The 20,329-nt window shown below is 35.6% G+C and overlaps 2 protein-coding genes across 8 annotated transcripts in view; one reads left to right on the top strand and one right to left on the bottom strand.

The window, feature by feature from the left end:
* FARP1 (FERM, ARH/RhoGEF and pleckstrin domain protein 1) overlaps nucleotides 1-4,429 on the top strand; it is a 217,893-nt gene extending 213,464 nt beyond the window's left edge. For all 6 annotated transcript variants that reach the window (XM_064504545.1, XM_026119414.2, XM_026119413.2 and 3 more), the window contains 3 exons: nucleotides 1,088-1,195; nucleotides 2,205-2,356; nucleotides 3,497-4,429. In XM_064504545.1, coding sequence (XP_064360615.1) covers nucleotides 1,088-1,195; nucleotides 2,205-2,356; nucleotides 3,497-3,578 — 342 coding nt within the window. In that variant the 3' untranslated portion in view covers nucleotides 3,579-4,429. The remainder of the gene's footprint in view (nucleotides 1-1,087; nucleotides 1,196-2,204; nucleotides 2,357-3,496) is intronic.
* Nucleotides 4,430-8,214: 3,785 nt separating this feature from the next.
* STK24 (serine/threonine kinase 24) overlaps nucleotides 8,215-20,329 on the bottom strand; it is a 63,728-nt gene continuing 51,613 nt past the window's right edge. For both annotated transcript variants that reach the window (XM_064504548.1, XM_026119416.2), the window contains exons 7-11: nucleotides 20,152-20,297; nucleotides 17,743-17,866; nucleotides 16,831-16,899; nucleotides 15,652-15,788; nucleotides 8,215-12,128 (exon numbers count right to left, since the gene is read on the bottom strand). In XM_064504548.1, coding sequence (XP_064360618.1) covers nucleotides 12,092-12,128; nucleotides 15,652-15,788; nucleotides 16,831-16,899; nucleotides 17,743-17,866; nucleotides 20,152-20,297 — 513 coding nt within the window. In that variant the 3' untranslated portion in view covers nucleotides 8,215-12,091. The remainder of the gene's footprint in view (nucleotides 12,129-15,651; nucleotides 15,789-16,830; nucleotides 16,900-17,742; nucleotides 17,867-20,151; nucleotides 20,298-20,329) is intronic.

The raw sequence follows: 20,329 nt of genomic DNA, 5'->3' as shown, positions 1-20,329 counted from the left end.
TAACAGAAAATTAAGGAGTACACCTATAACTTAGGTCAAGCAACTGGCAGTCCAGATAGCAGAGAAGGGGCTTATTTAAAGCAAAGGTTTTAATGTACATCCAAGACTGCTGAAAACAGGACATTTTCAAGAATCTCTGATTTGTAGCAGATAAAGCAGGACCACCGGACTTTGAGTATTCAGCGCTACAGATTAAGTGATTAGTTTCTGCATTCTCTAATTATGTAAACAGCTATTCTGCTATAGATAGTAGTCCTTATAGTCAAGAAGATATGGGAAGTTAATTTGTAATTCACTGAGAAGTTCTCTTCCCTTCATTTGCAAGGCACAATGATGCTAGACATTATGCTAGTGGGGATAATATGTGAAGAGTCCTATCTTCAGCCAGCCTTTAAATACTACATTTTGGTTACAGCTCCCTCTTCCAGTTCATAAAATTTCCAAAATCCAGCTAAGACTAAGGTTAACAGTCCTTGCTTGTAAAATCTTTGAAAAGTTACCATGTTAACTCACTGGGTACTGAGAGCTCAATCTCTATCTGCAATTCAAAAATATATCATATTTTTTCTTTACATCACAAATTCATGTCAAATTTTCTGTTTCCATTATTCTATTTAAGTATCATTTGAAAAGAGCAAAGAAAGTCTAGAATAATAAGACTCACTGATGTTTGGTAATATGCTATTAAAGCTGCTTTAATTAAAAAAAAAGAAGTGCAGTAGTTTAAAGTTTGTGGAAGTACCCAGCTATCAACAGAAAATGTATTAGACCATTACTTAGTAAGCCTACTTAGTAATAGAAAGCTGCAGAAGAAATGGAAACCAAAAGGTTTTCATGTACAGCAAGGTAAAAGGTGATAATTTTTCTTACAATAATTAAACTGCAGAGAAGTCTTACTAAAGAATGACAGGTATTTCTGATTCTAAGCTTACTACAAAATTAGTGGAATTAATATTAAATAATTAAACAGAAATGTAAACAATCCTTTATATGGGGCTTGGCTACTTTTTACCTTCTCACACCTTTACACCTTTACAATGTATGTTTCGCTGTTTTATTTATTTGTTTTATTTTTGATTTATTTCAGAATCAACTGTCTGGAAATCTCCTAAGAAAGTTCAAAAACAGCAATGGGTGGCAGAAGCTTTGGGTGGTATTCACCAACTTCTGTATGTTCTTCTATAAATCGCATCAGGTAACATGCTTTACAACTTTGTGTGGCTCAATAGGTTTTTTTTTTTATTATTTTCAAAGTGGCAGTAGAGAAGAAAAGCTGACCATGGATGCTATAGGCAAGATAAAGAGTGCACTGGTTGCACCTATCCAACACCTACCACTGTTGGAACATGAAATAGAGGCTGGTTCTCGATCTCCTTGTCAATGGAAGAAGCAATATTTATTCCCTGAAATTTTAAATAGTCACTATATACATATACATATATATATATATATATATATATATATATATATATATCCAAAAGCACAACAGTTATCACTGCCAGAAGGGTTAAGTCAAATGAGAACAGTGACCAATGGGTATTTAATCTGGAGAAACATCACACTGGGGAAGTGGGGGTTTTTTCTGTCTGGAGTCTGCTGGACTTTTGCATCTTTGTGTTTGAGAAGGGCGTAAGCACAAAGCAGTCCCAATTGCCACATTGTGCTTTCCTTACTATAGGAATCCCTAATGCTAGAGTTTCCGCACTGAAAGGATATTCTACGCAAACAGGCTAAAGATGTGATTTATGTATACATGCTGTATTAACCAAAAGGTTTAAGCAGTGCTTGCTACAAGGTTATGAGCATGCATTTCTAAAGGAGTACATGTTTGCAAGCCTAGGATGAACATGCATGGTGTTGTGCAGATGCCAAATAAGGCCACTTAAAGTTTGTCAATTTAAAAGCAGTGAAAGTATAGGATTTCAGACACCTTTCTTATCGGGAAGTACTGGTAGGATCAGCCTGCAGCAGATTCTTATGAGAAGGATCCCTGAAGATGGGCAAACTGAAATTACTAGGTAATTAAGAACACTGAGTATCCCATTGCCACTATAAAATAAAGCATGTATTTTTTTCCATGCAGACTTGAAAGCACAAAGAAAGACCAGCTTTAAATGAGTGTATATCTATCTTCCATTTTACTTAATTGCTGCCTGTACTTGAGGGCATTTGATCTCACAGCATTTTTCATCATCTATTTTCAGGACAATCATCCTTTAGCCAGCCTTCCTTTATTGGGATATTCACTTACCATTCCTTCTGAATCTGAAAACATTCACAAAGATTATGTGTTCAAGCTACATTTCAAGTCCCACGTGTACTATTTCAGGGCTGAAAGTGAATACACATTTGAAAGGTAAGTCAGTTTTCTGTGAGATTTTTTTTAAAATTCCTAGATTTTTTCAGACAAGGTTGGTAGATGCACAGTTTAGTAAATTGTTTCAATAACACAGGCAAGTAGTTCGGCACAACTAGAGAAAGAATCCTTTAAATTTTTTAATGAAATTTTAAACCTCATAATGCTAGAAGCAAATGGGTGTTTTTGATAACATGCAGTACCTATAATACAATCACTGCAAAACTGGAGTTATATGCAGGAATTTTCCATTCAAAATTGATCAAGCGGGCTGTACAGGGGACTTTACACAACACTTCCTAGAATCTGATACATAATCAGATCAGAAGACTTTTCAGTAGCTATATGGAATAAGTTTATTCCCTCTAGTACAATTGGATGTAAAATCCACATCTGAAATAATACCCTCATTTTTCTGCAGCAGCTGCTGTTCTTACTATGTCTTCTTGCCACTTTAGCATTTTTACATAACCCACTGAATTCCAGATACATTGAGAGCCGAGAAATAGGCCCTACTTCTCCTTGTCCTAGACTAGCTGGAGCTTGTTTATACCAGGAATTAATTTAGCTTTTTTATATAAAGCATTAACATGGCAAAAACCTTAATGTCCTCTCATATTGGAGAAAGCTTTTATAAAGTTTTAGTCATGGCAGTCTACGACTATAAGTAAGGAAAATTGTGGAGGAGAGGTAATTAAATAAATAAGTAGAATTGGAAAAATACAAAAGTCCTTCTTCAGTTCTGTAAAAACAAATAGTAATTACAGCTAAATCACATTTTAGGGGTTAGAATTAAGAGTCAGTCAACTGCTCATCATTTGGATTATCTGAAAAAAAGAGATTTGATAGTTGCAGAACAAGTAAAACCGCTACTGAATTCATAAATTTTGGGTCCCCAGTTTTTCTTCTCTAAACCTCCCCTTCATTTATGTAGTCAGTGGTCAGTTGGAGCTATAGCTTCTTGACTTCAGATGGAATTGGGAGTAAAATGGTAAGGAAGATCATCTTGCAGGCACTGAAAACAAAACTTTTGTACATCTAACAGCATTGACAATGACTGCAGAGACAAATCTTTCAAGAAAGCTTTCCCTAGCAATTTATCCTAATTTTGTTTTTGTCTCTCCTCATATCCGCCCACAGATGGATGGAAGTGATCCGAAGTGCCACCAGCTCTGCCTCACGCACTCGTGCTTTGAGTCATAAAGAGTCTCATGCCTATTGACAGCTAAACAAATTACCGTGGTGATTGTCCAGTAGCTGCCAATTTTCTAGAGGACATTTTAAACTCTTTTCTCCCTCCAAGTTTAGTAAAACTTAACGTTTGTTAAAGAAACAAAGTATGGTTTTGCAGAAACCTTCATGACTCCCTCAGCAAAACTGTTTAAGTTTTCCATATGGTCAAAAATAGCTTACCATCATCCCAGTGGCTGCGGTTAGTTTCATGTCTTGTATTTTGTCATTCTGTGCTGTTTTTAGCTTGTGCCAGTATTAAAATATTGTCCTTATTAGAGTGCCAAATGCCAAAAGACATTTTGTTGCCTCAAAGATTGCACCTAAAAACTCAACAAATTCACAATCTGAAAACTTTCTCCTGTGAGGCAAACACTATTTCTTCTCTTTTCATAAAAATATATTATTTTTTTTTTACCATGTTAATCTGTAGACTGCTGGATTTTTAAATGTAGATGGACTTTCACAATATAGAATACAATTATATATACAATAAGCAGTCTAACAGGAATGAGACAACTTTCAGATTTCATTTTTTCCAGTCTTTCTACATTTAATCAATGAGGAATTACTAATTTTCTATCTTTAACAAAGAAACAGTTTACAGCTCAATCTCATTTCCCTTTGGGGTTACAAATACATGTGGTATAATAAACTATAGGATTCTTAGCTAACAATTTTCTTGGTGCAAGTTGACCAAATTGTTCATCTGTTGGCTTTGAAAAGTGAATACTACTTGCAAAATGAAACATTTTTTTAAATGATCCAGTGCAATATTATTCGGGCTGTTAATGTACTGTGAATGGTATGTACAAGGAGAAATTAAAGGCTGTGGTGACGTTCTGCTGTTTGTTTTACAAACTTGAAAGAAACCCTGTATGCTACAAGAACTGCAGCTATTTGTGATTAATTTGTAGTGTGTTTTGGTAACTAATGTGGACTCAAGCACTATAAACCAATGGTACTACTCAAGCCCCAAGTTTTCATCATGCCTACACAGCCTCATATGACTTTCATTTTGATGTTGGAATTTCAGTTTCTTTCTCTCCTGGTGCCCAGTATTCAGAGTGACAGATATAATCATCAGTGAAAATACCTATTTTGTCCATCTGCCAGTGATTTTGTCTAACACCATTTTTTGGATGAGCTGCTGACCCACTAAGAAGATTATCAGCAGTAAGTCTACCATGATAAGACACTTTTTTCCTTAGTTTTAAGAAGGACTTCACCACGATGATATAAAACTTCCATTAACAAAAGCTGAACATGCTAGAAATGCATCTGTCACCATTAAGGGCCTTTGAGGAAATTGTGCTAGGGAGACAAAACCAAGACAATTCTACCCCCAATTTTTCTTTGTGTAGTATCTGATTTGTTAATTGCTTACCCTTATGCAATGTATAAAATGGCTTATATCTTTGCTCACAACAAAAGGGAATAAAATACCTCACAATACTATCACACCTATTGCTGTTTCAAAACAGTAAAACTTTCTTTCTATCCCTTCCTCCCCTCCACTTCTCCCCTGAAAACCTCAATGGAATTAGGGCTTCTGACAAGTAGCAGAATTTGAGCCATGAAAAGTGACTTAGGATCATGCTTACATGTATGTGTGTGTGTGTGTATATGTAGACTGTTACTTCTAAGATTAGGATGGGTTCTTTATCCTGAGAAACATTCATCCACATGCCCAAGTCTGAGTTGCCCTGACAAATAAGTATTTCAGTATACTTCCTTCAGCTTTGTGTAAATCTACAAATCCCTGGGGAAGTAAATTGTTGTAGTTGCTCTTTTCCTTAGATATTTCCCTTTGAAGAGAAAGAAGAGTTTTTGTTGGGTTTTGTTTGTTTTTAATATCACTATGGATATAATAATCATATTATGCGTCTACACCTACATCATCTCCTCTGTCCAGTTACGACATTTTTAAGGATGAACCTAGAAAGTAGGTATAAAAAAATCTGAAGAATTTTTACAGTACCAATACTACTGACTTATTGATTCCAAGTCCATGACCCTTCTTTGTAGTGCCAAAGGAAATGAGTCCAACAATCTCAGTGAACCAATACTGCATGTGAACTATAATGCTCCAGGGGTGACCAGGAATGTGAACACTGATCTTCTTTATAATGGTGAAAACGGGAAATAACTCAGCATAGATTAATAGCAATTCAGCAACAGCCTAAAGGCTTGGGGGGAAAAAAAAAAAAACTAACGAAGCAGCAGCATGTAATGGGACTATTAACAAGTGCAGTAATGGACTATTTAATGTACAAGAAGAATCATTACTGATCTGTAAAATAACATGCACTAAACCTTACAATCGCTATTTTTAGCATCAAAACAATAAGGAAAACCAAAGCCACCATTAACTGAATGTTATGGTTTTTAAGGGAAGGCAAGGGAAACAGGACAACTGCTGGCTTCTGGCTATGCATTTTACATATAGGAAGATTTGTCTCTGATAGGAATAAAGGGAAAAATGGACAATACATAAATGAGTATTACATCAACTGCAAAAGCCTATGCTCTTTAAATGTACACATACAAACTATGGCTATATCCCTACAGCTATCATTTACAATTTTTCTCTGTAACAGTGATATAACTTTTTTTTTTCTTTAAGGAACTTACATTGAGGGCCATGTCCTTAATTCAGCTAAAAAAATGAAATGTATTTTAGATCACTGAGGCTTGTGGGATACAGTCCTCATTATCGCTATCTGAGCTCTCAAAACAAGTGCTTTTATTTGAATTTACATTCCTTAAGTCAAATAACAGCTTTTCCAGGTACGTTTTGTTTTCACATACAGTGAGCTTGGAAAGTAATTTGTCCGTAGTTTCTATGGCAAAGAAGATCAAGGTATAGTTCTTTTTTATCACGTCAGCACAGACCTGCTTTGACAGTGGATGCAACTTCATAGTATTCGTCTGATTTCTCCTCCCCCCACCTTTTTCTTTTTTAACATGCAGAAAAAACACGATAAGAATTTTTCCTTTGTTAGCAGTGTGAAGCTTTTTTTTAATTATTATTAAACAGACCCAGTCAAACTACTGCCATTTAAATAGAAGTTTGTCAACATTTCTCTAGTCTTTTGGTCCTAAGGTTAACCCAAAACTGAAATAATGGTGTCTGTCTTGGCAGTCGTATCTTACAATCAATAGAATCTATGTATGTGAATAAAACTCAGGATTAATGAGAAAGCTGTAATATGTAATAAACTTTCTAAGCTCCAAGTCACATTGTAATACTGATCATCTAACTAGAGAGGCTCGGAAACATTTAGCATTCTGAGCTTCACAGGTCAGTTTGACAGAGAAGTACAAATAACACCATTCTCTTGTTTCAGCAAAGGAAACCTGGTCACTTCAAGAGATTTTATTTTTCTTGTTATTTAGTATTACTTGCCACAAATAATCTATTGCTGGTTTCAAATAATGGACATATAAATGCAAAACAAAAACTACTGTCATATAAAGTTGCACCACAAGCAATGGGCTCAACAAAATCTGGGCTCCTGTGCATTTTGTTCACAACGGTAAGCTAGATTCTCTGATGTCTAACTTTTTTTCGTTAGGAGATGAGTCTCATTAATTTACTCAGGCCTATTTTCACAAAATTTTAGGAATTACTGTAGAGCCCTTGATTCCTTTGTCAAATTTAACTGAAATCAGCCAAAAGATGATAGACTGGAAGACAAGTACACAGGCAGGGAAGCATACACTGCACTTGCACAGACCTTGACCCTTTCTAAAACAATTAAAGGTCACTGACTATAGAAGCAAGATCTCATCAGGAAAACACTTTTTAGAAACAAAAATAGGGCAATAGCCCACAATTCTATCAGCTGAGACTACAGCAAAGAAACCACCATAAAAGTCTGACTTTTTGACCATTTTTCCTTTCACACAGGACCCATTTATGGGGGTCTTCTCCCCCAGCATAATGATGTATGTGTAGTTACACTATTGTAATTCCTAGAGCACACAAACATCTCCCTGCAACAAGCAAGAAAGGGTTGGTTGAAAAGAAAAGTAGCCATGTGGCACAGGTACATGGTTTTTAAACAACAAAATATGAATGAAATATAACTTTTATGAGTGCAAATGTCACTGAAGTTTGGCACTCGGAGTCACATGGTAAATAAAGATGTGATGTTTGGGGGTAAGCTAATGCAGCTTGATGTTAGTGCTTCATCAGTTTCACTGGGCTGGCAGAACAGGTAATAAAAAGCACTTTTAAATAACGGCTATTTGTAAATTGGTGCATTTTCTTCCTGTAGGACAAACTGATATACAACTGCACATAGTTAACCAAAAGAGTACAGTGTGTAATCAGTTGCATCTACGTAGATAAAAAAAACTTAGCCAAAAAAAGAACTAAAGTTTTCCAACAGTAGAAAATAACCTTAACATTCTCTGCTCAGAAATTGTTGCTCCAGTTTAAGTGAGAGTTTTCTCTAGTATGAATTCTGAGATACTAGAGTTAAAAGCAGAACACCAATTTATAAACTTTCTGTTACACATCACAGACATGTGGACAATAACAGATCTCAACACCCAAAGGAGCAATCCCTTCTGGGAAAGGATGCCAGCAGCTCTTCTTACTGATCACTCAGATGGCAAAATTTCATTTAACTTTTCCTTCTTTATTTCTAGGTCATGTAGTTTACACGGAGTTTATTATGTTGGTGTAGAGTGACAAAAGTAAAATTTAAATACATGTTTATAAACAGGCAGCAATATTACAGAAAACAAGGTATACACTCTAATTGTCCTCTGTAATCATGCTTAAAAAGAAGGCAGAAACCCCATTACATATGTCTGTTGCATATGCTCAGTGCAATTACTAGCATATCTGCAAAAGTTAAAAAGAGCAAGCTTGCAGATTTGTGCTATACTTTAAGCTCCTCCCCAGCAAATTACAAAAATAATTTATGATTGTTCTGATCCTCGCATTATACCTGTGCTTATTAACACTTCTGATAATTTCCAATGGTGACATTTCTGAAGGCAAATGTTTTCTTAAAAGTAAGGCTAATGTAAAACCATTACGAACAGTACCATATGTTTTTTTTAAAAAAAAAAAAAAAAAAAAAAAAAAGAGCCACATAGGAGAATAAGAGTTAAACCAGGCATTTCACAAGTACATTAGAAGCACAGCCAGATGAACAAGTTATGGTGGATAAACTAGGATGTGAACCTACAGCGTGCCAGCTGCTTTGCAGTTAAGTGCCAATATGCATAGTCTTATCTTCCCCTTCCATCCACCCTTCTCCCACAGTGAAAGCAGAATTGCTTATCTCTCAGTTAAATCATTCCACAGTAATTGATTCATCTGTCCATACCCACACGGACATACATATACAAAATTTTCAGAGCTGCAAAGAAACCATGGCACTTCAGAGAATGAACTGCTCTGTTACTTTACCAAAAGCATTCTGAACGATAATGATCATGCCTTCATATGTTACTAAACTGGTGATCAACTACAAAAGTGCAACTGCCAGGAAAATTAAGTTAAAAAAATAGAGTACACGTCTCATATTACAAAAAGCAAGCCTTCAGTTCAAATGATGGTTTTCTTTCTTTGTTTTTCAAACAGAGAGTGAGTTTATTCACTGCTTAGTCTTGAAACCCCTGACAAGTAATCAGTTCCACTAATTTAAATGTTTGCATAAGTAGGGATAATATGTCATTTTGTATATTCAAGACTGAGTGAAGATGTATTACCTGCACAGAAAAATCATCAGTGCAACATTCTAATCAAGATATTTTAGCATGAGACAACCTCTTAAAAATATCAATACACTTATTTTTCCTTCAGAAACTGACACAATGCTTCCTTCAAATGAAGCTGCTTTTCTCTTACCAATATAGATAAAGCATCAATACTTTTCAATAGCAAATGATTGTAATTTTACATTCAAGAAACAGCACTCTTTTTTCAGTGAATATTACTTTAAGATAATCTATATTTAAATAATCTATATGTTACATACAAAAATACACATCTCTACCATAAATGAGATTTTGTCTTTTTCTAAACGTCCTACGCCGTTTAGCCCATTGGCCTTGCAGCAGGTTTTACTCATTTTAAGCTCCTAAACAAAGGGACACATCCACGAAGCAAATTCTGTTACAATCATCCACTCAAATGGAGAAGTGCTTCCTCAACAGACAATCCTAGAATGCAACTAAAATACAAATCAAAAGGAAAAAAATGCAAATATGTTTTTATAATTTTTAAACAATTGTTCAACAATAACATACCTTAGACCTTCACATAATTTTCTGATGGTGAAATTCTTGAAATTCCAGATTACAATGCTATCTATCTGTATTTTAAATGCAAATACATCTGTTTATTTCCATATGCTGTAACAGCACATATTTATCAAGTTGCTGAACATCCTAATATTGAGATTTGACAATTTCTCATTGCATCGTATTCAGATGTACAAATTCCCAATAGCAGAGTTGAATTTGTTTCCTCAAGGGTAAACCTATCCTTAACGTTTTAAAAGCACATAAAAACGCATATGTAAAGATATTAAGAGTTATAAACCAATGCCCAAATTAATGCATTGCTCACATTTTATTTAAATTCACTTAGCCATAAAGGAAGACTGTTTAGTCACTGGGCTGGCAATGGCATTGTGCCTAAGAATATGGCTACAAAAATGGGTGCACATATACCCAGCCTTTCTCTACCATTGGTTCAACCTGGTCAGAAATTTCATAGCTCTGCTAGCATAACAGTGTCCTTTAGCACTGTTAATTATTAAATTAATAATAGATAATTGCATTAATAATTATTAATTTAATAATTAAGGCTATTAATGTGCGTATATCAGGGCTAGCATGGTGCCGTAAAGTATTGCAAGGAAACCTCACCTCCTTCTACAACATTTAGAGAACTTGGGTCTTTTCGCACAAAAGTATGTATTATATGCCTGTACTTATTTTAACCCTTTCATGTCCAAATTCATTTCCAAATTTTTATTCTTTAAAATTTTAACGGATAAGATACCTCACTGTCATCAAAAACACAGAAACATCAATTTCTTCATTAAAACAAGGCAAAAATGCTCTCTTTCTTGGCTACCACAAAAATAGGCACCTGAATATGGCCTTGGTGAAACAAACCAAAGCAAACACCAGAATAATACTGTGGAAAAGTATTGCCTAACATGCAATTATGCATGTACTAATGTTACTATTTCCAAGGCAATTTAAAACCTTAATCAGCTATCCAGAAGCAGTCACAGGAACACTGGAAATTTTAGCTTCAGAATTTTCAAGAATTTTTCTCTGGGGAGACAAGTTGCAGGGCTTGGCATACAACATGCGGGCTCAGCTCTGCAATCATTTTGCCTAACTTCTATTACTTCCAGTAAAGAGTTGCACGCACTCAGATGGCAGGACCGAACGCTGAATATACGGATAATTTTTCTATTACTTTGCAAGTAATTCATTTTCATGATAAAAATAGGCAAAATGAAGAAAAAATTGCCACTCTCTCAAAGCCAACAGCTTAAGGAGATATTTCAGAATAAATGCAGGTAATAAAAATTTATTTGTGTGAGCATTCAAACATGTTTAGATGGAAAAAAAGACTGTATCTGAATTTCACTACAAGCTTCACAAATATCTACTACGAAAATTGAACAATACATATGGTTCAGAATTTGCATTGGCACAATTTAAAACTGGAAACATGAAAGAGCTCATTCTTTTGGAAAAACAATAATTTAAATTTAAAGCTTTGAGAGACAAGGTGTGTTAAAACAACCAAAAATAGTACCATAGTTAGAAAGTCACACTCAGAATATAGATAAAAAAGAAGGAATATTGGAGAAACAGAAGAAAATTGTATATTTGCTGAGGTACAAACAGAAGGTTCCATAATACAAGATTATCTATCTTTCAATGGCAAATCCTTCACATACAAAAATCAAACCAAAGTTCACTTATCACGTAATTCAAAATTTACATGTAATAAAGGCAAGGCAATACTCAGTTATGGCCTGTTGAATATTTACCTCACTAACAGTATCTACAGAAGCACTTTACCATTTTGTACACAGTGATTCCTTATGCACATTGAAAGGCTTTCAGTTAAAAAAGACATTATATACATAACTGTACACAATTCCATCAGAACATACTCCATCTCCCAGTGGAATTCTTAAAGCAAGATACCTGAGGTTTCTCAATATCTTCTATTTCCCTATCACAAACCTAAATATACATTTCAGATTTTACAAAAAGACACTTCCCTGGAATATGTGCATTATCATTAAAAAAAAAAACCTATATCTTTAAGGAGCTGAAAAAGTCTGCCTCCATCTGAGAGACTTCATTTTTGCTCTTGCACATTTGGGAATGTCCTTCCACCCAAGAACATTCCAGTGACTGAGGGGTAGAACAACATTAGGGTGCACTTCTTCAATGCAGACACCATGGGATCTCCGTTGTCTTAGAAAAGTCAGAAACGCTACTTCAGTAGGATGAAGTACTTCCTCCAGTTAGTGAATATCTGGAGAGGAAATGAAATAGTTATTTTTGTCACCTTCAGAACAGTGTCACCTTCATAACAAGCAGCAACTAGAAGTTATTCCATTACACTGTTGAAGTTCAGGCCTTTTTCCTTCCAGAATGACATCTACCTCTACTGTTGTGCTTTAAAGAAAAAAAGCCATAGATCTGAACAACATGTAAAATAAGCCCTATTAGAACATAGCTACTTTTCTATTGAATGGGATTAGCCTGTGTTGAAATGTGTTTCTAAGTATATGGTGACTCAAGTATTCTGTACATTGTCCACAAAATACAATAATTTTAACTTTCCCATTTGGTAAATTTATACCATAATCATTCTAAAATGTTACAGAGGCAGAAAAATTGTATTTCTTGGTGTAAATCTTGGCCTAAAAAGAGAGGTATACTTTTTAACCATATTAAACTTTCAGTAAAGCTTTGTAAAATATCAGAGATCAGAATTAGAGGGGGAAGGTAAATGGATTCACTAGATTTATTAGGCTACATCTTTTGAGGGTCCCATTAACATATTCAGACAAACTAGGGGAATTCTGTTTCAACTAATCACAAGAGGAATAAAAATCATGCTAGAAACGTGGTCAAAAAGCGATTATCCATAGTTTACCTATCTAATGGAGAGGCTATTGCAAGTGAATACAATAATGACATAACACAGCACATTTGTAAAAGTTGTCCTAAAAGACTAATTTTTATACAGATTTGAGTAAATGTCAACAATTTCATATAAGAGCTATCTTGAAATATGATGAAACTGATACTTCAACTCCACTGTACTCAAGAGGAATGTCAATCTAAGAAAAATTAACTGCGTTTCAATTTAACATACACAAACCCAAAACCCCTTTAAAATGTATATACATCAACCTTTCAGCAGCATCCAGGTTCATACTACCAGACAATATGATAATTGTTCATTCCAGAATGGGGTTTGCTTTTAAGGCATTAAAAATTGCTGATAGCAGGTACATAACCATGGTCAACTTAATTATCCAAACATAGGAAAGTAAACATTCTAGATGAATTAGAAAGGAAGAAGGGATGGTTTTCTGTTCTGCGAGTAGTTATTTAAGCTAACATACACTGCAATTAGTATTATTTAATGACATGAGTACAGCTATGGATTGGGTAATTTAAAAGGTTGTAATGATGCTTACTGTTCCCAAGAGTTGGCAATCACCATTAACCCTTCCTCTCCCCCCCACACACAAATACCGAGCAATAAAGATGGGTAGACACTATTGATGAATGGGTTTTTCTAAGGGAGAAGTTCATGTGAGAGGTGAGACATCACCTAAAATATAAATGCTGTTTTTACTTATTTCTGTAGACAAATTTACATAAGAGATTAGCTGAAATACCTGGGCAGTATGTCCCATGCAAAAAATTTATTAGAAGGGGTCTGTTGCTGCTATATGCAGGCATTACATCCTTTTTTTTTTTTTTTTTTTTTCCCCAGTATTACCATTTTTGGTAACCATCACATTTTTGCATGGCAAACTTTTTTTTCTCTTTAAGAAGAATGGTGTTTCAAAACGTTCCAAATTGCCCTATGAAGAGAATGACCTCTTTCCACTCTTACCTTTTCAAATGTACAGCCCTTACAAAGCAGCAGCTTAGCCAAATCTTTTCATGCCCCCTCAAAAAAATACACAACAAATGAAGAGCAACATATTCAATTTAATACCACCTGTCACAACCAGGCAAACAAAATCATGAGACAAGAGTCCCAATCAAGGAAGTCACACCTTCAGACCTATAATTTTCTCCCTGAAAATTAGGACAGTATACATTTTATGTGTATGCACAACTTTCATCAGAAGATAAACAAGCAATAGAATGAGGACAATCATCTTAGACTCTGTCAACCTCCTTGATTAAGCAAGAACTGTGGTGAAAATAGAAACATTAACACTATTAGAGAATGCTGGTTTTGTTTACCTTAAAAAAATTTAAAGCTTGGCAAAATGCACAATACTTTTTAGGAAAATAACTTTGAAATATTAAAAGACAGTCAAGCACCTTTAAATAGAAAAAAGCACAATTTTTCTGTCATCTGCTATTTTTATAAGATTTTATAAGATTTTACTCAAACTTTTCTAAATTATGGCAGGATTGCATGAGAAACACAGCAGTAGTCCAAGGAAGGCAGAACCATAAGAAAAAAAAAACATAATGCTAAATAGGCAGATAAAGGGTTCTGAAATCTATTTCCCTGAACAAAAATGATGAGTGTTGTTGCTACTGTGACAGGTACAGGTAAGATTATCTCTAGCATGCACCAAAGAAGTGCCCAGTGGGAAGCCTGTCTCCACACAAAGTCATCTTCAGCTTTGATTGCAGAATCAAAAGCCTCTGGTTCCCAATTACAGGCAGACCCTGTACTAGATGGAAAGAAACTTTGACACTGAAATCAGGAGCTGATGAAAGACACAGTCAATTTTGGATCCCCTAATGAAAACAGAAGCTCAGATGGAAGCTCCAGAAACTCTTTCAAGCCTGCCAGTATCTAATAAAGCAGAACCAGGATATCCGGCATCAAGAAGTCACTTTTCAGCACTAGAGATGCTGACTGGGCTTCATTCTTAACAATGCAGAAAGCACGGAAGACTATTTCTGCTTGCAGATTTTTCAGCATTGATTTTTACTGAATGAAAGAGTGTCAGCCTGGCAACCCTTTGCTTTAACTTCAGAGGTATGAGTTCTTAAACTTTACTAGGCTGTGGTTAGAGACAGTATAAGTAAGATACTTGTTTGGGGCAAACTTTTTTAAGGCAGCAGTACATGGTAAATTACTGCCATGAACTTTTTCTGTTACCAAGCAATATAGCCTGGATGGTGTTGATTCACAATAGCTGTGGGTTCCTGGATTCAAGGGAGCATTTAAAGCCTCTTCAAGCAGTAATTCTGAAATGTATCCCAATCTTTTCTTGTGCAGTATTTAAAAGAACAGCAAACCGAGTATTTATTAAGAACATGTTCCTAATCTATTCAGTAAATAAGTCTCATGAAATCTGACCTTCTGAAGTAGTTCAAAAAAGCTGTTTTTGGAGGGACAACCGAAAGGCCATACAGACCTTAGTGAAAAAGGAACTGCTTGCTATGCAAGTGAAAGAAACACCAACTAACAGAACACTCCATTTTATCAAAGTGGGCAAAAGAAATTAAGAGTAATGCAGAACGTCCTCTGCAATATATATATCCAAACGCTGAGAGAGCTGTCAGCATCCCCTATGGTAATGCAAATGGAAAAGTCTCAAGCGATACACAATATGTACACCAACAGTATGAAAGCACATACGAGCTATCACTTGAAGCTAGTAATTAGAACTGCTTGATACTAGGTTTTTGTCTACTAAGCAAACACTTTTAATCATGCAAATTGTAAGCTCAAAATCTTTTTCCTCTAAGCAGAAACTAATTCTTTCAATTTAACATTAGCTAAATAAATGAAAAACAAGATCTGCAGTTTTCTGTAAGCCTCAGTGAAATAGTTTTATTACCTCTGAAGCCTCCGCACAAGGTGTGACACCATGTTATCTGCAATGCCTGGACAAGCCTCTTCAGCCAAATAAATAGCCTTTCGCAATTCTTCTATGGAATCTATGTTGCCACCACACACCTCACTTTTCTCTTTCAACTAAAGAAAAAAAAGACAGAGATACATTACAAAGATATTCATAAATATTTTCATAAACAGTATAATGGAAAAGCTTGCTAGGGAGTGACTGCTGGTGTTCACAATGTCAGAATTTGAATTCCACTGTACACCCTCACATCTTGAAGACTTTTTTTCACCCTTAAGTTAATCTTTGCAATAGTCATCAGGATGTCATTCATCTTTACAAGATCTCAGTCATTTACACATCCTTTTCAGTGTGCTAACATTCAAAAGTCATGACAAAGTATCCTGAGAAAGATGCCCTATTTATCTGTAGCTGCTAGATTTCAAGATGTATTCCTTATATATGCTCACTTTAGTATACACAATTATACATCTATGTATAGCTTACACATATATCGTGCAGGTGGACTTGGGTGAGCACGATTAGATGTTTTCACCCTATCAGCATCTATAACAAACAGACTACTCATAAGATACGCCCATAAGGAAAAGGCAACCCTGCAACGAAATTTTGGAACAGTTTGAGAAAGTTGTAGCTATCCACTGGAAGCTGCATAGAAGAGGAGTCTAAAGTACGAACCAAACAAAGGACATCAGTCTAAGACTCCTCTCCCATAGTGTGAAAGCATACAACAAGCAAGTGTTTGAGGAATAATTTTTCTGTAACCTCTGCTGCTAGCTATGTACTATGAAGATGGAAGTAAATGACAATCTTCATAAGGATTGCAATGAAAAATGTTTATGTTGCTGCAGCATGGCTAGGGGAACCATGTACTCACAGCAGACAGCAAGCAGCAATAAAAAAATAATAAAATAAGAATGGGAAGCAAGAAAGGCAAAGCATAAGACATTACCATGCGTAAGTATTGTTAGAAGCAAAACTCCGATTTCAAAAGATGACATGCATGAAAGCAAAGGTTACAGCTAGAACTACGAGGAGGACTAGCACATCAAATTCCAAATGGGTTGTAGAAACCTTGGGTATCTTTTATTTTATTTTTCCATTTTCTGGAGACATAAATCCTAGAATTAAGCAAGCTTTAACACAGTAACTTACCTCTGCAAATAAAGGGGATATAACTGTAGACAGGCACTGCGATAGAGGCCTCTTTGGGATATCCTTTTCCTTTAAAGAAAAAAAAATATCTAATCAATTTTATTTCTGAAAAAGGTGTCTTCATTGCAGTGCTTCTAATCACAAAAAAGAAAATAGTTCCAACAAACTATACTTTATGAAAAATGTGTTTCTATATACATACAAATATGTAAAACCTTTGCAACAGGCTGAGCCAAAACCTGGATTAAAGTTTGAGGTTTTAGCACCTCGAATACATGCAAGTTCAAAATGACTCCCCCTCCAAATCCTCCTCAGCACGCACCCAATCATGCAGGCACTGAAATTTACTAGGTGCCTCCCACATGCTATACTGCTGTTCTTATGTGCTCCCAGTCCTGATAAAAACACACATCAAGAACCTTCCCAGCTAGGGTAGCTCTACCAGTCCTGGACACAAAGGCTGCAGAAAATAAGGTGCAGCAGCAGCTAAATATCCCCTCCCCCTTTTTTTTCTGGACTTAAGCACACTTTTTCTTTGCCACCTTGTAGTCTTTTTTCTAAAAGAAAAGTAAAGCATGCCTTCCCTAAAAACCTAGTATAAAGTTAACGAAATAAAACAGAACATAGCCTTCTCCTCACTGTCCTGGCAATAGCACGTATGCGTTTCACAAACTAAGAGACACATTTACAGCCTACTCAAATTTCAAGACTAAAAATCTTGCCCAGAACGTAAACTTTTGAGTAAGACAATGGTGGGATGTACCTTTTTAGCAAAAGTTGTGAAAACTTTTACAGTTCAAATGCTTTCAAAGTGATAAATGAAATAAGATCCATGAACAATGCTGAATGACCCCATTAAATTATTAAAGCACAAATTATCTCCTTGCATAATAAAGTAAACACTTCAAGTACCTTATTTCTTTGCAATTCCAAAGGCTGGGCTGCTCCATTCTCTAGATTCTTGGGATCTTTTTCTCTGATTGTAAAGATCCAGTCTCCTGAATCACTCCCTCCTGAAGCCTGGCCATCTGGCTCACTTAAGGGTTTTAAAAAAAAAAAAAAGAAAAAAAAAAGAAAAAGTTTCAGTACCCACACTTTATTGTCAATATATTTCAATATGTAGACTGAACATAAAGCTTTCTTTCAAAACTAAAATCAGGATTCTATCCTGCAGGCCAAGGAATATCAAGACAAGTGGGAAAAAAATGTCATTTATCTTTTTGCAAAATTAATGGCTTTTATTTGAAAAAAAAACCACTAAGTTACTTCACTAAATGTTAAATTAACTTTAAGACGAAAGATAGGCATTACAGATCTAAAACAACTTCCCAAGTTTCATAAACAAGGAACATCAAGTATATTATTGCTATCTGAAAACTGGCTTCAGTGGAGTATTTCAAACTACTAGGGAAGGGAAGGGAAAAGAGTTAAAGAGTTCATCCACCACTTTGTCTAGAAAAATAGCTAAGACCCCAGCTTAGAATACCTTTGAGGAAGTTGGTCCATCCCCAACCTCAGTTTACAAGGTAAATGATTTCCTCCTGATTCAAAAAACTTGGCTAATGTAGTACTGATACAGCACGTATTTAACAAAATACACCAACACAAATGCATTTTTTGTCTCCTATTTTGTGCATGGCTTAGCAAAGAAAAGTAACCTTTTAACTCCTGTGAAGTTAAAAACACACATATACTTATGCTGACACTAACGGTCACAGCATGACGTTTCTGCTCTCACTGTCATAAATTGCTTTCCAATCTATGAATTAAGAGTAATCTTAAAGAATGCCTTCAATTAAAAGGCATCTAGTGGCCATTGCGCAGAAAGCATTTATAGTGTCCTATCAAGCCAAGAAGCAGGAGATCAGTGTAATAAAATTCTCCAACATTTATGTCAGAAGTAATATCTAAACTCTGGCTGTCACTGAAAGAGGCAAGTTTACTTGCCATGTATACCTTAGCTTTAGGAAGTTGATCCTACAGAAAAATATTTATTATTGATTTGGAAAGTTAGTATTCCATTGTATTAGCATGCCAAATCAACACACCCTCTGATCATATTTAACACAAAGGCTGTTCTGGAAACAGAGGAGAAGAAAGAAGGCTTAGGTGTAAAGTTAAATCATCTCATAAGCACTCAGAAACCAGTCTAGTTCCAGTACGCTCCTATGCCAGGCCATCAAAACTGGCCTCATTATTCCACAGAAACAATGAACCGCAATTTCAAAGTTCATGTGTTAGTGACTGATTTGAGATCAGTTTAGGACCAGTAACTTAACTTCCAAATCAGACCTTTTTTTGGGCTGGAACTTAGGAACAGAGCCACCAATGACGCAGGACAAATCTACAGTTGTCATGGTGGCCAGGAAATCATAACCAGTCTGATGCTTGCCATTAGCATACAGACTGGAATCACAGACAACAATTGGGTTTTCTTTATTGTAATGAGGAATTTAATCAGCTCATAAAGAAGAGGTGACACTCCCTCCACTTGATTTTCAAAAGTCACATTGTTTAAACTGCAAACTGACAATAACTATTCTCAAAATTACTTTTAGATTACCAGAGTTAACTTCATAACTCAGTCATAACTACTTTTAACTTGCTTTCCTCTTGAAGCTACTGAGCACTTTCATCTAAATCTGACAGAGAGACAGAAGTAAAAATTGGAAAGGAAAGAAGTCTGGAGATGTTTACAACACTCCTCCTTTTTCTATAAATAATTTGATATTTTATGACTACCATGCTGCAGTGACTCAACCTTCTTGGAAGGTTGGGCCAAAAAAACTTGTCATAAAGAAACCCAGGGAATGTGCTTTTTGCCCTGAGGCCCCATTATCATGCAGCCATTATTCCAATAGCTCTCTCTTATATGCAAGAATGTTCTTCTGCCTATTTACTCAGATGGCCAAAATCAAGGCCAATCTGCCAGTGAGCAGACACAACTCCCCTCCTTAGGTGGTTCACATGCACACAATGTAGTATACATGCACAGCTGCTACCTGGCTGTGCAGGATGAGGCCTACCTTCTGCTCAGGTGACAGAAGCAGAGCTGGCCTTATGTTTACAAGGGACCCTAGACCCCACATCACAGGGGATACCACAGAACGAGCCAGATGAATTATTCTCAGTGACCGAGTTTTACATGAAATCCCTTGCAACACTGAAGTTAAGATTTCCTTAGTTTAACCAAGGCTACTCGGTTACGTGAAAAGTTGTAAATAAATAACAGAACGTAAGTAGGTAAAACAGCATGTGTGCCAGAAGAAACTACGCAGCCTCCATATTTACAAGGATATTTTGCAAATTTATCAAACTTACATATCCGAGTCATCAGAGCTGGAGTCATCGTGACTTTGTTCAGACTTCCACCTCTTGTGTCTATCAATAAGCTCAGTCAGGTAGGAGGTTTTCTTTGCGTTTCGTAAAATAAATTTGTGTTTTAAGAGCTCTTTTGCAGTCGGTCTCTTAAAAGAAAGAATTTTTTTTTAATTGTATT

The sequence above is a fragment of the Dromaius novaehollandiae genome, chromosome 1 (assembly GCF_036370855.1).
Source record: "Dromaius novaehollandiae isolate bDroNov1 chromosome 1, bDroNov1.hap1, whole genome shotgun sequence".
Lineage (NCBI taxonomy): Eukaryota > Metazoa > Chordata > Aves > Casuariiformes > Dromaiidae > Dromaius > Dromaius novaehollandiae.
This window is presented reverse-complemented; position numbering and strand designations above follow the sequence as displayed.